Source organism: Alligator mississippiensis, chromosome 12 (genome assembly GCF_030867095.1).
Source record: "Alligator mississippiensis isolate rAllMis1 chromosome 12, rAllMis1, whole genome shotgun sequence".
Lineage (NCBI taxonomy): Eukaryota > Metazoa > Chordata > Crocodylia > Alligatoridae > Alligator > Alligator mississippiensis.
The window spans coordinates 391,867-408,635 of record NC_081835.1 but is presented as its reverse complement, the minus strand read 5'-3'; the positions used below and the strand labels follow the sequence as shown (position 1 = coordinate 408,635).

At 70.0% G+C, this 16,769-nt stretch overlaps 3 protein-coding genes across 7 annotated transcripts in view; 1 reads left to right on the top strand and 2 right to left on the bottom strand.

Moving 5' to 3' along the window:
• The window catches only part of MTMR14 (myotubularin related protein 14), a 32,983-nt gene extending 32,579 nt beyond the window's left edge, over positions 1-404 (bottom strand). For 2 of the 3 annotated variants that reach the window (XM_059715974.1, XM_059715973.1), the window contains exons 1-2: positions 238-403; positions 15-163 (exon numbers count right to left, since the gene is read on the bottom strand). In XM_059715974.1, coding sequence (XP_059571957.1) covers positions 15-163; positions 238-366 — 278 coding nt within the window. In that variant the 5' untranslated portion in view covers positions 367-403. Of the gene's footprint in view, positions 1-14; positions 164-237 lie in introns of all 3 variants that reach the window. The other variant, XM_059715972.1, reaches the window with a different exon arrangement.
• A 1,586-nt stretch (positions 405-1,990) lies between these two features.
• Positions 1,991-13,293, top strand: LHFPL4 (LHFPL tetraspan subfamily member 4). The gene is made up of 4 exons (XM_059715524.1): positions 1,991-2,548; positions 10,077-10,313; positions 10,737-10,753; positions 11,267-13,293. Exons 1-4 carry the CDS (start codon positions 2,116-2,118, stop codon positions 11,273-11,275), a joined length of 696 nt encoding a protein of 231 aa, XP_059571507.1. The 5' UTR covers positions 1,991-2,115; the 3' UTR covers positions 11,276-13,293.
• Positions 13,294-14,481: 1,188 nt separating this feature from the next.
• Positions 14,482-16,769, bottom strand: part of SETD5 (SET domain containing 5) — a 75,458-nt gene continuing 73,170 nt past the window's right edge. For all 3 annotated transcript variants that reach the window (XM_059715422.1, XM_059715423.1, XM_006260307.4), the window contains one exon: positions 14,482-16,693. In XM_059715422.1, the coding sequence (XP_059571405.1) occupies positions 16,133-16,693 (561 nt within the window). In that variant the 3' untranslated portion in view covers positions 14,482-16,132. The remainder of the gene's footprint in view (positions 16,694-16,769) is intronic.

Below are 16,769 nucleotides of genomic sequence, written 5' to 3'. Positions count from 1 at the left end.
GGCCGGGCTCTTACGCGTGGCGCTCGCGGTCGTGGCTCTCGTAGTCCAGCAGCACGATCTGGCGCGGGTAGTGGCTGCAGATCTCGCCGTTGGCGTTGGGCACCAAGCTGTAGCAGTAGTCCCGGCCGAACAGCTCCAGGCAGCGCCGCTCGATGCGCTCCACCTGCAACGGCCACAGCTGCAGCGCGGCCCGCCCCACACCGGCCCCGGCCCCGGCCCCCGCCCCGCCCCGCTCACCCTGGCGCCGCCGCCCGCCCCGCCGCCGCCGTCGCGGGCCCGGTACTGCGCGCGGGAGAACTCGAGGAGCAGGTCGCTGAGCGCGCGGTCGCCGGAGCCCGCCTGGGGGCCGCCGCGGGCCGCCGCCATCCCGCCCTCACGGCGCCGCCGGCCCAGGGCGGCCCCCCGTCCCGTCCCGCCCCGCCCCGCGGGCCCTTCCGCTTCCCGCCACCGCGCGCGCCAGAACTTCCGCAGCCCCCGCAGCCAATCCCGGCCGTGTCAAGGACAGGCGGCACCGCCCCTTCCGGGAGCCGCCGTGACGCCATCACGCGGCGGCGGATAGGCAACGTCTCCTGGTGTGGACGTCATTTCCGGGGGGCCCGCCCCTCGGCACCTCTTAGTGGCCGGAGGCGGAGCAGCGCCGGGCGGGGGGCGGGGCCGACTACTGCCATGCCCCCTGCGGCGGGGGCGTGCTGTGACGTTACCAGTGGGCTCGCTGCGTCATTCTGGCCGGGTGACGTCACCGCGCCCTCACAACAGGCACGTGGGCGCCTCGCCCGCAGCCCGTGTCCGGCCCCAGCCCCGGCAGGGCCCGCGGGGGAAGCCGCCCCCGGAGAAGGCCCCGCCGCACGGGCCGGGCCCCCGGGCTGCAGGGCGGGGCGGGGCGGGGCCCGGGTGCGCGGCAGCACGTGCTTGGCCCGCGAAGGGGAACTGCCGGGCCGGAGCGCGAGGCGACACGAGCCCGCGCTGCAGCAGGCGGCCGCCCGCCCCGCCCCGAGCCGAGCGCGTGCCCAGGCACGGCGCAGGGGGCGGCCCCGACTGCGCGCGGAGCCCCGCCCTGGGGGCCCGCTGCCCGGCTCCCGGGGCAGAGCTCGGCCCCTCGGGACCCGGGGGAGCGGGAGTGGGAGGGCCCCGGGCGCGGGCCTGCGCGGAGGAGCCCGCCGGGGCCCGGGGGGGGTTGCCGGCGGCCACACGCGGCTCTTGAACAGCTCCGGGGGGGCCGCCGAGCGGGGGCCGTGCGGGGCGCGGGCGGAGGCAGCCGGCGCTGGGGGCGCATCAGCCGCGAACGCGAGTCCCGTCACGCGAAGGAGGCCGCGTGGGAGCGCGGGGGCGGGCCTGGCCGAAGCCGGCCGGGTGGGTTTCCCTCGGCCGAGGAGCGGCGCTGTGTTTAGACCGCTCCGGGCCGGGCCGGCGCACCCCGCCGCCGGGCCATGTCGCACGTCGGGCGGCCGGGGGTCGAGGGCGGCCAGGGCCGAGCTCACTGCGGGGCAGCAAGCGCCCGCGCGCTCACCCGCTGCGCGCAGCAAAGGGGCGCGGGCGGCACGTGCGCCCGGGGCGGGGGGCAGCGCCTGCTCCCCGCGGCGTCTAGCCAGCGGCTGCGGCTGCGAAGGGGCGGTGGCCCGGGAGCGGGGCGGGGCGCCCCTGGGGGGCGGGGCGGGCCGGAGCGGCGGTGGGCGGGGCGGGCCGGAGCGGCGGTGGGGGGGCGCCCCTGGGGGGCGCGGGCGGGGGGGCGGGGCGGGCCGGAGCGGCGGGGGGGGCGGGGCGGAGCGGCGGAGCGGGGCGCCCCTGGCGGGCGCGGGCGACGCTGCAGGGGCGGAGCGGCGGTGGGGGGGGCGAGGCGCCCCTGGCGGGCGCGGGCGGCGCTCCAGGGGCGGGCCGGAGCGGGGCGCCCCTGGCGGGCGCGGGCGACGCTGCAGGGGCGGAGCGGCGGGGCGGGGCGGAGCGGAGCGGCGGAGCGGGGCGCCCCTGGCGGGCGCGGGCGGCGCTGCAGGGGCGGAGCGGCGGGCGGGCGCGCGCGGTGCGGCAGGCCCGGGAGCGAGCGCCGTCCCCGCGCGTGGCCGCGCCCCCGCGCGGTGCCGGTGGCGGGGCCGGGGCCGGGCCGGGCCGGCCGGTGCCGCGATGCTGCCGTCGCAGGAGGCCTCGCGCCTGTACCACGACACGTACGTGCGGAACTCGCGCGCCATCGGCGTGCTCTGGGCCATCTTCACCATCTGCTTCGCCATCATCGACGTGGTGGTCTTCATCCAGCCCTACTGGGTGGGCGACAGCGTGAGCACGCCGCGGCCCGGCCACTTCGGCCTCTTCCACCTGTGCGTGGGCGCGGGGCCGGGCGCGGGGCCCGGGGGCGCGGGGCCGGGCGGGCGCGAGCTCTCCTGCCGCGGCTCCTTCGCCGACTTCGGCTCCATCCCGTCGGGCGCCTTCCAGGCCGCCGCCTTCTTCGTGCTGCTCTCCATGGTGCTGACGCTGGGCTGCATCGCCTGCTTCGCGCTCTTCTTCTTCTGCAACACGGCCACGGTCTACAAGATCTGCGCCTGGATGCAGCTGCTGGCAGGTCCGTCCCGCCCGCGCCCCCGCCCCCGGGCCTGAGCACCCCGCGTCCCGCAGGGCTGCCTGAGCACGCCCCCAACACCCCCCGGCCTGCGCGCCCCAGCACTGCCAGGCCTGACTGTGCAGCCCCAGCTCACTAGGCCTGATCACACGCCTCCCCCCGGACTCAGCACCCACCCCTAGCACCCCCGGGGCCCAAGCATATACCCCCTAGAGCCCCCAGGCCTAGCAACCCCTGGCCCTAAGCACCTGCCCCCAGCACCCCTGGGCCTGAGCACACCCCCTGGCACCGCCAAGTTTGAGCACAACCCCCCCAGCACTCCTAGGCCTGAACATGCACCCCAGCAACCCCTGGGTCTGAGCACCCACCGCCAGCATCCCAGGCCTGCCTGAGCCCCCACCCCCAGCAGGGCCCAAGCACATGCTGCGCAGAACCCTTGGGCCTGCCTGAGCACACCCCCAGCACCCCTGGGCCCAAGCACAAGCCCTCCAGCACCACTAGGCCTGAACACCCACCCCCAGCACCTCCAGGCCTGAGCACACAGCCCCGTGCCCCCCCCAGGACTCAGCACCCATCCCTATCACCCCCAGGGCCCAAGCACATGCCCCCTAGAAACCCCAGGTCTGAGCACACACCCCAGCAACCCCTGGGTCTGAGCACCCAGTGCCCCCCCCCAGCCTGAACACCCCTGGCTCCCAAGCACACCTCCCCCAGACTCCCCAGAGACCCCCAGCCCTGAGCACACACCCTTCAGCCCATCTGGGCCGGAGCATGCACCCCCTAGCACCCCGTGCCCTCAGTGCACAGTTTGGCACCCCCAGCACCCCTGGCCCACCCAGGCCTCAGCGTACATCCTCAAGCTCCGCCCCCCAGGCCTGAGGACACCCCCCCCCCCAGCACCCGCAGCTCACCCAGGCCTCAACACACTCCCAGCACCCCCATGCTTGGGCACGACCCCCCAGCCCACCTGGGTTTCAGCACACACCCCTGACACCCCTGGGCTGCCCAGGAGAAGTGGAACAACAGCCCCAGCAGCTCCTCTCAGTCCTCGGGTGGAGATAGACACCAGTGAGCCCCGTCCCCCCTATGGCCCCAGCTTCATTCACACGGGTACCCCCCACCCGGCTGGCCCCCAGTGCTGCACGCACAGGCCTGCCACATGCATGGGGCCGGTCCATGGCAGCTCTCCTGGCACCTTGTGGGGGGGACGCGGCAGCATGCTGGTGCTGGGAGCTGTGCAACTGGTGGAGCAGGGCAGGGCAGGGGTTATGAACGTGGCTGACCAGCAGCAGGGCAGGCAGGAGGCAAGGCCTCAGCACCAGGCCTGTCCTGTCCTGTCCCGTCCTCTGGGCCTTGCTGTAGGGGAGCTGCAGCACCCCGCATCCCTGGGCCAGGCCCAGCATGCAGCACCGGGACACCTGCCCAGCCACCCCGCCCCTGCCTGAATGCCGGCACCTGCTGTCGGGACAGGCTGCCATGCTGGTGTCAGTTGCTGGCAGTCATGGGCACAGCTCCAGCTTGTCCTTCCCCACTGGCAGAGGCTGGAGCTTCATCCTCCAGCGGGGCCTCCTCCTGGCACAGGAAGCCGGGCGGGCAGAGAGGTGGGTGTGGAACAAGCCGATGGGAACTGGCCTGTGGAACTTGCTGCCACAAGACGCTGCAGGAGCCAACAGCTCGGGGGGGCTGTCGGAGGGACCTGGCCATGGCTGTTGTGGGCACCAGCTCCAGCTTAGGCCTCCCAGGCTCTGCAGCACTGGTGGTAGCAGGGGCCAGGACGGGCAGGTCTGCCCGAGCAAGGCTCTGCACAGGCACCCTCTCAGTGACCTCCCTGCTGTCCTTCGGCTTCTCCGGGCCATGTCTTTCCCTGCAGGCTGAGCAGGTGCCAGTGCCTGTCCCCTCTGCTGGGGCCTGCCTGGGGCTCGGTGTCATTGCGCCCCTTGCAGCCCCCTGCTTCCTCACCGCGGGGGCTTTCTGGGACATCCTGCTCAGGCCAGGCCTCTGCTGTGCCTGGTCCCTGCGAGCACGGGATGCTTGGGGCTCCCAGTTGCAAGGGGGCTGTCTAGGCCCCATGTGCCCACTGCCAAAGCCAGACCCTTTGGAGACCACAGAGGCTAAGCCAGCCTGGTCCCAGGGCAGCTGGAAGACCCAGCTGGCTTTGCAGGATGGGGTCCCGGGTCCCCAAGCTAGCAGTGGTCCACATTGGGACTGGGGCGGGGACAGAAACCCTCCAAACCTTTAACAGAGATGAGAAACAGAGCAAACTGTCCCAGATCAGCTAGCAGCCCTGGGCTCACAGCGGGGACGGGCAGGCCAGGCCTGAGCCCCCACACCCGGCTCCTGGCTCTCCTGGCCCAGGAGCAGGAGCTATCTCTGGTCCCACGGGGATCTTGCCAAAGCTGAAAGGTTCCTGCAGGAAACATGGGTATTGAAGAAATGACCTTGGGCGACCCCCTTGCGGCAGCTGGGAGCCCTCCTGTAACAGGGGGCAAGGTGCTGCCCTCGGGCACTGTAGCCAGGGCAGGCTGGAGGGGCCAGGGCCAGGCAGTAGGGTACAGTGGGGCTCGCTAGCCGGCAGCTGGTACGCAGCAGCCCGCGAGGTCCCAGGCAGGTGTGCTGGCAGCTGGCTAGTCGGTGCCCACAGCCAGCCCAGAAGGGCGCGGGGAAGCTCCCACTGGGCCTGGGGCTGGTTCATGGCGCAGGGGAGGCCTCCCCTTCTAGTGGCAGAGAACCAGCCCTGCCCCCCCCCCCCCCCCGGCTCAGGACCGGGCTGGCAGGGAAGCCCCGCTGGGTGGTGCAGCCGTGGGGGGGTGACGACCCCCTAACTGCCAGCGCGCTGCACAGCCGTGCTGGCCAGGGTCCCAGGTGGGCTCCAGCCACCGCAGCAGGCGCTCGCGCTAGAGGCAGCAGCAATCTCTGGATCAGCAGAAATCTGCTGGCCGCCCTTGCTGTGCAGCTCGGCTGTGCTTTCCCCGGGGGCTCCAGAAATAGGCCGTACCTTTCCCCGGGGATGTGGCTGGCAGGCAGCAGGGCCGGCGGGCCGGGTAGAGGGAGGCCGTCTGCACCAGTGGCCTGTGCCTGCAGGAGGTGGAGGCCGCGGCTGCGGCTCGGCGCTGGAAAGCTGAGGTTTATTTATAGCCTGGTCCAAGTCACAGCACAGACGGGGGCTCCCTCTGCATGCCGCGTGCATCTCTGCACGCATCAGCCTCTGCAGGGCCAAGGGGCAGATGAGCGAGGGCAGGAAGGGGCCGGGTCCTCTGCTTTGGGGGAGAGGGGGGCAGCTGTCCGGACTCTGCCCTCTCCCTTGCACATTGCTGCACATTTTGCCTCGCCTCCAGAGCCAGGCCCATGGTGCCGACGCACCTGGAGGTCCTGATCCCTGCTCCAACCTGGTCAGAATAGGTCGGGTCTGGTCTGGACCTGCCTCTGTCCACCTGCCACCTCCACAGGCTGCAATGGGGCGAGTGGCTGCGCCGCCCCAGCCCTGCCGTGCGCTCCCACTTCTCTCCCCACATCTTTGGCTGGTGGGAGCAGCCCCGGCTCCTCCCAGGAGTGCTCTGCATCCCTGGCCCAGCTCCTCTCCATGCCCTGGCGTGCTGGGCCTTGCCCTGGAGAGGGCCCACAGAGGTGCTCCCTTGGCTCCAGCCTCACTGCCTACCCCAGCCCTGTGCCTGGCCGGGCGCTGGTTTTTGTGCCGCGTGGCTCTATGGCCCTGGGACCACAGGCGCTGCCCAGGCACGCAGCGCGGCGGGAGCCCATCGCAGAGCGGAGCGGGAGCAGCAGGGAGATGAGGCTGGCCTACACACGGGCTGCTGTCTCTGCACATTGCTTCAGCGTGGGGCCAGCTCGCCTCGCCTCCAGGCGTGGGGCCAGCTCACCACAGGGTGCTTGGCGAGGAGGCAGCGGGGCAGCCCCTACGAGGAGAGGCGACGGGCCCTGCACACAAGAGAAGGCTGAGAGGGGATCTGGTGGCCATCTACAAACTGGCCAAGGGAGACCAGCGGGCAATGGGGGAGTCCCTGTTCCCCCGAGCACTCCCGGGGGTAACAAGGAACAACGGCCACAAGCTGACTGAGAGCAGGTTCGGGCTGGACATCAGGAGGCACTACTGCACAGTCAGGGCAGCTAGGACCTGGAACCGACTTCCTAGGGAAGTGGTGCTCGCCCCGACCCTGGGGGTCTCCAAAAGGAGGTTAGAGGAACACCTTGCCAGGGTCGTTTGACCCCAGCACTCTTTTCTGCCATGGCAGGGGGTTGTACTAGATCTGCTCAGGTCCCTTCCGACCCGACCAACTATTGAAACTACGAGACCTGGGCAGAGGTGGTCACCGCTACAGCCAGGACCTGTCCTGGGTAGGGGAGATGGAGGCCAAAGAGCTGCGAAGCTTGTAGCTGCCAGGTGACCGGCTGGCCGGCTCCATGACTTGCTCCTCTGTTGTCTGAGCGGCTTTGGTCCCAGCAGCAGCTGCCCCTTCGCGGCCACCAGACGTGAAACTCCCAGGAGCCCCAGATGCCGGTGCTTGCCTTGGGGAGGGGCTCAGCCAGTGCCTGCCGACCAGCCCCCTTCTGCTCCAGGAGGGCAGATTGCACATCCCGTCTACAGGGACCGCAGCTCCAGCCTCTTCCCAGGGGGATACGGAGTCACGGGGCTGCGCGTGCGGGTCCAGCCACCTCGGCTGGCTGAAAAGCCAGCACGCGTGCTAGGAGGGCAGTCCAACCTGAGTGTGGCTCAGCTGAGCCCTTGCCGACGGGCTGCCGGACCGGGGCTGGCCTCTCCGTGCTGCCCAGGCTGAGCCAGGTGCCGGCTCTGGCTCCAGCGCCCAGCAGCCGGCGGGCAGAGCTCCTGGGACGGCGCCCCTGGGCTGCAGGCAGCAGGGTGGTGGCTGCAAGGCCCTCGCGTCCATCCGGCGCCGTGGCCGAGGGAGGCTGCCCAGCAACCGACGGCGCCCCTCGGGCTGCTGCATTTCTGCGCACGCGGACGGGGCCGTGCACCAGCCCGGGCAGGGCTCCGGCGAGCCACAGCAAAGAGACGCTCCGTGCACCTCGCACAGAGCAGGAGGCCGCGAAAGGTGCCCGCCTGCCCGGGCTCCAAGGGGCCGGCCGCCGCGCTGAGTGCAGGGTGTTTAGAAGGCAGGGGTGGGGGCCACGGCCCTGCCCGGACCCCCTGCCTCCTGTCGGTCAGCGCCTCCTCGCTCACGCCTGCCAGAGCCCCGCTCCACCGTCACAGCCCGAGTCGTGGCAGTCGCCCAGGGACGGAAGCCCTGGAGAGACGTGTCGTGCCTGAAGGGCCCAGGCCGGGCAGCCCCGCCGCGTGCCGTGCCAAGCGAGGCAGCCCGGGCAGAGGCAGCAGGGCAGGGCGGCCGAGGGCCGGCTGGACGGGCACGCCGGGCGTGCAAGCGAGGGTGCGCTGCAGAGACGAGCTGCACGTGGTCGCCATGGCAACAGGAATTCAGAGGCATCCGCTTCGTGCCCGCCGTGGCTGCGGCCGGGAGGGCCCGGGCCTGGCAGCCGCGCCCGCCGAGGAAGGGCGGCACCATGCCGGGCACTGCATCGCCACCAGCTCGGCCCCCAGGCTGTGCAAGCGGGGTGAGCAGGCATGGCCCGCCCTGCCGCTGGGGCTCCAGCACCGGCTGCTGCGCGCAGCCTCTGGGCCTGGGCCTGGGCCTTCTTGCGAGGCAACGCGAGGGACGGCACCCCAGGAGCCCTCCCCCGGGGCTGCACGGCCTGATGCGTCCAGTCCCCGTTCGGGGCACGGGCCGCCCCTCCGCCTCGGCTGGCAACCTCCCCGTGCGCTCGGCGTGGACTGGCGCCCGCAGCGATCTCCTGCACAGCGGCCTGGCACGCGCCGCGCTGCTGCCCCGGCTCTGCCAGGGTCTCGGGACACAGCAGCAGGACCTCCCTCCTCCCGCAGCCCAGCCCTGGGGGCCTCCGACCCCGGCACCCCACAGCACCGGGCAGCAGCCGGACAACGGGGTACACGGGAACGGCACCAGGATCCTGGCAAGAGAGGCCTGGGGGAGGCTTCCCGCCGCCCCAGCCCCCACCCTGCCCCGGTGAGGGCTGCGAGCCCCTGCCCCTTGCTCCACAGCACTCACTGCTGCGGGGGCGAAGGGGCTCCTGGGGCCTGGCGCTGGCGCTGGCTCCGGCCCATCAGGCGAGGCCCACGCCAGCAAGGCCGCGCGCCGAAGGTGGCTGGAAAACATGGCGGGCGAGGGGGCCGCGCTGCGGTGCAGGCAGCTGGCAGGGGCTGCTCTCGTCCAGGGAGCGCCCAGCACCGGGCCCAGCTGCGCCGGCTGCCCCCAGCATGGGCCTGGCCTCAGGGGAGCAGCAGGGAGGGCCCACGGCCTGGGGCGCCTGGGCCTGCAGGCGTCCTGTGGCCGGCACGTGGCCGAGGCCAGAGGCCACTGGAACGGGCAGGGAGGGATGGGCCCAGAGGGGAGGCTGAAGTCACCTCTCGGTCCCCATGAGACCCACCGGCCCAATGCGCAGGGCAGGGGCTGGACTGGGCAGCGGCTGTGCCTGTGACAGCACACACGACGGACCCCGACTGCAGCAGGGCCCCGCGCAGCTCCATCCCCGGAGCCGCCCCAGGGGCTCTGCTCCTTGCCCCCGGGGCCCCAGCTCAGCGCCCTGGGGCAGGGCATCGGCCCAGGCCAGTACCTGGCTGCAGGGACGAAGCTGCTGCCGGGGCGGCTGGCCTGGGGTGGGCTGGTCCTGTCCTGCAGCGCTGCAGGCCCCCTCCGCGAGGGGCAGGTGCGGGGGCTGCAGCCTTCGTACCTGAGCAGGTGCTCAGCCCTTGACCTGGCCCAGGGGGTCCTGGGAGACCTAGTCCAGGATGCAGGCAGCCCACTTGTCCCGGGACAGCTCGACACGCTGCGGCTTTTGCTTGTTGCTGGAGAAATGAAGCAAAGGTGTGTGTGGGGCGGGGGGGTGGTACAGAAAGGGTGTGTGTGTGTGCTGGGGGTGTTTGCACACAGACTGCACGTGTGCGGCTGTTATTTGCGGGGAGGGGCAGGGGCAGGGGTCGGTACGCAGGCTGCTAGCAAGATGCTGCAGGAGTGCTCTGGACCCGTACGTAGCCCCTCCGGCGCTGCAGTCGTGCCCTGGGGGCAGCAGGCGCTTGCTCAGGCCAGTCGTGTGCCTACCAGGACGCCTCCCCACACCGGCAGCAGGGCAGCGGCCCCTGACCATGGGTTGGAACGGGCCAAGCCTGTGCGGTGCCGGCCGTGCGGGCCCGGGGGTCCCTGCTGCGCTTGGCGCTTACCCGCTCCCAGCCCCTACCACCTGCCTGGGCTCAAAGGCTAACACTCGGCGATCCCCTCGGGGCCCAGGGCGCCCACTGGGCTTGTCCCTCGTCGATGCGGCGCCCTCGTCAGTCTGGACTCGTCCCAGAGCCCTCCTGGCTCCTGTGCAGTGCTAGTAAGGAGCAGGGGGCAGTGGCGGCTCGGGGGTGGGCTGGGGCCAGCAGGGCTAGCAACAAGGACGGAGCTGGTAACTCCAGGGCTGTCCCCCTCGCCCCTCTCTCCCTGTGCAGCCCTCTGCCTGGTGCTGGGCTGCATGATCTTCCCGGACGGCTGGGACGCGGAGACCATCCGGGACATGTGCGGGGAGAAGACAGGGAAGTACGCGCTGGGCGACTGCTCCGTGCGCTGGGCCTACATCCTGGCCATCATCGGCATCCTCAACGCCCTCATACTCTCCTTCCTGGCCTTCGTCCTCGGCAACCGGCAGAACGACCTGCTGCACGACGAGCTCAAGACAGAGAGCAAAGGTGAGCATGGCCCCGGCCCCACGGCCCTGCCCTGGGCACGGGGCAGGACGTGCCAGTACCGCGCTCTCGGGGGCTGACCAGCCCGGCCTGGCCAGGCTCAGCCCGACAGGCCAAGAGCGAGGGCTGGAGGCAGCCGCAGCCCGCAGGGATAGGGGACAGGTCTCGGCGTGGCTGGGGTGCCCGAGTTCCCTGTGGCGGGTGCCAGGAGGGCTGCCCCCACCGGGCCCAGCTGATCCCTGCGGCCAAGGCCCCACCACGCGTGCAGGGAACGGGGCTGACCCGGGGCCAGGAGCGGGGAAGCAGATGCTCGCCTCTGCGTGCACCCGGCACGGCTGAGGCTGGCGCAGCAGCCCGGGTTTGGTTGAAGGGGGCGGAGGTGGAGGCAGTTGCAGGCTCCTGACGCTCTCTCTTTGTCTCCGACAGATTTTGTTGGCACTGCGGTAAGTTCTGTGCGTCCCCCAGCGGGTCCCCTGTCCGTGGGCTGGGCCTGTCCGTCCCCGTCGTCCCCATGCCCCCTCCCTGCCGGGTCTGCCCTGCTCCTCTGTGGCCACTGCCGGGGAGGGGGACAGCTCGGTCCTGCCCGAGCGCAGGGGGTGGGAGAGGGCCTAGCTCCGGGTGCCCCGCCCGACCCATGGGGGTGGTGGGAGGGAAGGCGGCCACGCAGGGCAGGGTAGGAGCTTGGTGGCTGTCTCTGCTCCAGCTGCAAGGGGCCTGCGTCACTCCCCGCTGCCCCAGGCGCCTGTGGCTGGGCCACAGCCCCCGCGCGCTCCCACGGCCACGGCCGCCAGCGATGCTTCGCAGGAGCCAGCAGCTGTGCCGGGGCCTGGCTCGGAGGGACGCCGGGCCCGCTGGCTGGAGTGTCCCGGGTGCTGGAGGCTGAGGGGCAGGGCTGGCCCGGGGCTCCCGGGCAGGGTGCGGGGCCGGCAGCGCTGACAACCACGTTCTCTCCGCAGAGGATATAATGTAGCGCGTGCAGCTGGGCCCCCGCAGCGCTGGCATCTGGACCGGACCCTCCCCGTCCCTGCCCTCCCTTCTCTGCCAGCGCCCCGGTCCCAGCCAGCTCTGTGCCTCAAACTCTGCCGGCCTCGCCAGGGACCCACCGGCCACGTGGCTCCCCGCCCCAGCCAGGGCCGGGACCGGGGCCGCCCGCCGCCTGCTTCAGGAACAGCAACGCACCGCAGCTTCGTGCGCCGGCGACGACCACGGAGGTTTGGCTGGATTTCGATGCTCCTGGGAAGCATCGAGGCCCCTGCTGCCCCCCTGCCCAGCCCCTCCATGCCCTGCCCTGGCGGCGGAGCCGGCGCCAAGAGGAGCCCCTGCCTCCAGCCCTACACCTCCGGGCAGCAGCGGGGCTGCAGCAGACTGAGCTGCTGGGGGACCCCGGCCCGACGGGCCGGCACCTGTGCATTCGCTCATCTTTGCACAGGGACCACGACTGCGCCCCGCAGCCCTTCTGGGCTCTGGCTGGAACTCAGTCCTGGGCCCAGAGCCTCCTGCCCCTGCTGGGACCAGCTGTGGGGGCACGCCGGTGCCAGATGCTGAATGTAACCCCTGGCCCGGCCCTTGATGCTGGGGGCTGCTGAAGGTGAGACCAGCGCCCAGTGCCCTCCTGCCCCTGCTCCACCACGTGCGTCTCATGCCGGTGCCAAATGCCACAGTCCCCCCACACGGTGCTTTACCCCTCGCCAGACAGACCCATCCCCCTCCCTGCTGGGGGCGGCCGCACAGCCCTGCCGCCACTGGGCCCCAGCCGTGGGGGCAGCCTGGAGGGGCCATGCCTGCTGCTCCTTGCCCACACCCACGCCTCAGAGGCAGGACAGCAGTAAGGACCTGCACCGCGGGGACCCCCGTGCCGCTGAGAGCGAGGCACCTTGGCTGCCCCCCGCAGACAGCAAGGCCGCCCCGCTCATTGCAGACCCGCGACTCCAGGAGGCAGCAACAGTCCCCAGAGCCTCATTGCTGCAGGGACAGAGCTGGCCCTCCGCCCCTCAGACCCCCGGCTGGCATGGAGCTCGCGTCCAGCTCAGCCCCTGCCCCCGAGACCGGACGAGCCAGAGCAGCCCGTGCCCGTGCCCATGCCCAGCAGACACAGGCTGGAGGCGAGTGCCTGGATGCATGCAGCACGCGGCGGCGCAATAAAGTCCTGAGCGCTCGCACTGAATGCATCCCAGTGCCCAGCTGCAGGGCACCAGGGGACGTCTCTGCCCCTGGGCCCCAGGCAGCAGTCGGTCGGGGCGGGGAGCTTGGGGGCACGAGGGGAAAGGTGGGAAGAGAAAGCGGTAGGGGCTGGCATGGCGCGAGGCAGGGCTGCGGGGGCCAGGGCTTGTGCCAGGCTGGTGGGCAGGGGCTGCAGCACGCAGGCACCCGGGCATCCTGCCGCGGCTGCTTCCCGAGAGCGAGAGCAGAAGGCGAGCTAGGAAGCAGAGATGCACATAGCGCTGAGCGCCGGGGCGGGGAGGCTGCAACAGGCCCGGGCGCGCAGGAAGGTTGGTCTGGTGGCGGTGCGGGAGAGCGGCCAGGTCGGGCCTCCACCGCCCAGCCGGGCCCCGTCCCTAGAGCAGAGGAGCGAGGATTGAGCCACATGCACGACAACCACGCAGCGCCTCCAGGGAAGGCCACAGCATTGTCACGAGTCCTGTCCCCCCACCCCGTGATCGCGACACCCCTGTAGCAACCACGGCCCCTGCCCAGCCGGGGGAGTCACGCCGGGAGACCGCTGGGTGCAAGGATGCGCTTCTCCGTCACTTGGCAGCAAAGGCCGAAGAGGAGCTGCCCGGCCTCGCGCCTGGCAGCTCAGTCCACGCTGGCGGATACTGCAGCAGGGTCACGATCGCAGATGGTGCCACAGACGTGGCTGCTTTTGTCGACTGAGATGCAGCACCCGTGGAGAGGGGGCCGTGGCTGTAACATATCTGTATTTTAGTACAAAGTTTGATACGGTGTTTCACAAACCTTATTGGAAAATATAATTCAAACTGGACTGGGTCTGAACCCTGTCGTGCGGAGCAGAAACCGTGGCGTGGTGCTTCTCCAAGGGACGTGCCCCAGCCCCGGGTTGGGCTGGGATTGTTTGCAAGAAGCCCGCGCTTGCACCCAGCGAGGAAGCTGCCAGGGGGACGCGGCCTGCAGCAGCAGCGGGGCAGGTAGCTGCGCCGTGGAAAGACGGTGGAGCTGTAGCAGGAGCAGAGACCCACCGCCCCCAGCAGGACCAGGCCAGGAGCAGGGCAGGCAACACGACCAGAGCCAGCGGTTGTGGGGGGCGGGCGGCAACGAGGGATCCCAGGAAGGCTGGGCTCCGCCAGACTCCGCTCCTCTCCGGGGCAGGGCAGAGCACGTGGCTAGACCCAGCTGGCGGCAGCGGCCCCGCGGGCTGCCGAGAACGGTGCTGGGGAGGGGGCCCCGTCTGTGGAAGGAGCAGCACACATCCAGGGGCCCTGCAGAGAAAGAAGCCCCTGTGAGCTGGCACCGGCCCTTGGGTGTGAGGGTCAGGGCAGAGGGCTACAGGCTCGGGCCCACTGCGCGGCTCCCCCTGGCCCTGCGCTCAGCCCACCCCACAAGCAGGGCAGAGCGAGGAGCCGCTGCAGCAGGCCTGCGGCATCTCAGGCAGCTGTGGTCACACCTGGACCAGGAGTTGGGTTGCAGCGTTTTGAAACCGTTACCATGGAAATCCTGCTGGCGTAACCATGGAAATGATGTGGCTGGCACCGTGCAGGCGCTAGCGTCGGGCACTTGGGAGGACAGGGCTCAGCCCGGCTTCACTCATGGGATGTGGGCAGGAGCAGCCCCGTCAGGCACCAACCCCAGGCCAGGCGCCACAGGCCTTAGCCAGCGACAAGCCAGCATGGCTCAGCTTGGCCCCTCGTGGGCAGATACCCCGGGCCGGTGACCTCCCCAGGGACGCGGCAAGGGGCAGCGCACGCTGACAGGTGTCCAAGCCTGAGGTCCGGCCGGGGCAGGCGTCCACGACTACAGACGAGCTGCGCCAGCTCCTGGGGCTCCCTGGGGAGGAGAGCGGGCTGGGGGGGCGGTTTCTCCCGCCAGCTCCACCTGCCCCTTGGGTTCCAGCTGCCTGGGGAGGAGGCACATAGAGCCCCTCCTGTGGCTTGTGCTTGGCCCGAGGGGACCGGTGCTGCTGGGACAATGGGGGGGAAACACCACTAGGCCACTCTTCAAGTTAAGTATTTTTATTATCAAAATTATTACGTCTCTTGTGAAAGTCCAAATGTTACAGCATGGTGTAAAAACGCCACCAGAGCGAGACACTGCAGCCCCTGCCTTTCCAAGAGCTTCCCACGGTGCCACCCTCGGCGCGCGGAGCTGCTGGGACCTCTGCGCGCTGCACCCCTGCCCCAACCCCACACTGCCCCAGGGCAGAGCCTGCCTGCCCCACGCTGCACGCAGCACCAGAAGGGAGGCTGCACCCTCAGGCGCGAGATCAGGGAAGTTTACACCTACTTTGTACAGCACACAGACACCCGGCTCTGGGGTGGCAGCTCCCCCTACCCCACTTGCAGCCAGACAGCTTGAGAAAGTTACTGATGGTTTCAAGATTTTACAAGTCTCCCCTAGGTTAGGCAAACACCTGATTTCAACTGCAAGTTGGAGAAAGTTGCAACAGTCCTGGACGAGGAAGAAGACTGCGCACTGGAGAGGCAAGGGAGACAGACTCAGCATCGGCGCGTCCGGGAGCAAAGGAGAAGGTCCACGGCAGCACCAGGGTCACACTTGTCGGATACTCGCTAACCTACTATGGTTATAACTGAATATAAAATTAGATAAATAAAAACACGCCCAAGAGTACAGTAAACGAGTGAGAAAGAAGCTGGCAATTGCATGGAATCGCACGGACTGCACCCCCGCCGAGGGGCCGCCCTGGAGCCACGGCAGCCCGTGAGCACCCTGCACAGGCCCTGCGAGGCCTGGGGTCCCCACCACGCCTGAGACATGCGGCAGCCGAGCCACAGGCCCCGTGGCCAGCATGAATCGGGCGCGCGCCAGCAGGCAGCTCCAGGGCACCCTGGTCTTGCCCTCACTGGGAGGGGCCCCTGGCACCCTCTCCTGAGAGCCACCGTGAAGGGCCAATGTCCAGGGACAGGCTCCTCTCCCTGGTGCGCTGCAACAGGCACTGCCCAGCCAGTCCCGGGTGCTCACAGACTCCTGGGACAGCGGCTTTCACAGCGACCTACCCTGTCACGCCAGTCGGCAGCGTGCCCACCTCCTCCCAGCAGTGCCAGGCGTGCGCTCACTCTCGTCCCAGTGCCAGCTCCCCTATGGGCTGCGGCGTCCCCATCACTGGAAAGGGGCCTGATGGTGGCAGTCGCAGCCCAGCCCAGGGCAGGCTGCGTACGCTGGTCTGTTTGTGACTGGAATGATCGTAATGGATTCAAGCCCTCCCCCAGGAGCCACCAGAGCCGGACCTACGAGGAGAGCTTTGGGATCAGTTTAACTTGCCCGATTTTTGCTTGAACTGTTTCTTATTCAGAAGATGTCCTTACTGCACGTGTGACTACAGCTATGGGCATGGACAGGGGACAGAGGCTGCGTCAGTCATTGCACTTAGAACCGTTTGCTTTCCTGTAATGTACCCAGACGTTAGGGAGAAGCTTTGCTACAGTCTCTGCCTCAGAGAAATCTGCTTCCTTCTCCAAGCCAGAGGCCAACGCGGCGTACGAGTCTCACCCAGGTGTCCCAGACCTCAGCCTCCGACCCCCTGCACCCCCAGTATCAGGTGCAAGCTTCTAACACCAGCCCCGGGGCCGCTTCCAGAGGGGGCTGGAAGGGGCCGTAGGCAGCTCCGTCCTCCGCAGGTCCAGGCAGCCCTAGGAAAGCCCTGTTTGAGTCTTTACGCCCGAGCCTTGCAGCTGCTGCAGTCTGTACTGGTGGACACTGCCTCCCCCACGGTGCGGGTAGTGCTGTGCACCGGGCACCGTGGTCCCCCTGGAGCTTGGGTGAAGGGCCGGCTGCCCGGGGCCGGGGGGACCAATAGTCCGCAAGTCCGACTGCAGTGCTCGAGCACCTTGGGGGGCGCAGGCGGGGCCCGACGCGCCTGTGCAGGGCTCAGAGGACAGCGAGTCCGCGGCACTTGGCTGCGCGGGGCTGGCAGCAGCAGGACAGCTCTTCTTCAGGAGGCTGCTACCACCACTGCTGCCGGGGTGCTGCTGGCTGCTGTAATAGCCAGAGTTCCCGGCGAACAGCGCCGAGGAGTCCGTGGAAGCTGGGGGGGCAGGGCTGGAGTAGGAGGTTTCCGAGGAGCTGAGAGAGGTGGCGTGTCCTGTCCTCTGTGACACCGCTCGGTAGCTGTATCCTGGGGATGGCGCGGGATGCCCTCGGTAGGGGGAGGAGCTCTGCGCCTCTGCCCGGGGGCTGTCTGACTGCAGCAGCTGGAGGGTATAGAGACAGGACAGGTCAAACATGCTCCCACCTGCCTCACTCACGTTTCACGTCAGGTGGCAGCCC

Excerpts from the sequence above, each read along its gene's own strand:
- LHFPL4 (XM_059715524.1), top strand. The coding sequence starts at position 2,116 with ATGCTGCCGTCGCAGGAGGCCTCGCGCCTGTACCACGACACGTACGTG. Across the intron at positions 2,549-10,076 it reads CTGGATGCAGCTGCTGGCAG|CCCTCTGCCTGGTGCTGGGC; the intron begins GTCCGTCCCGCC and ends CTCCCTGTGCAG.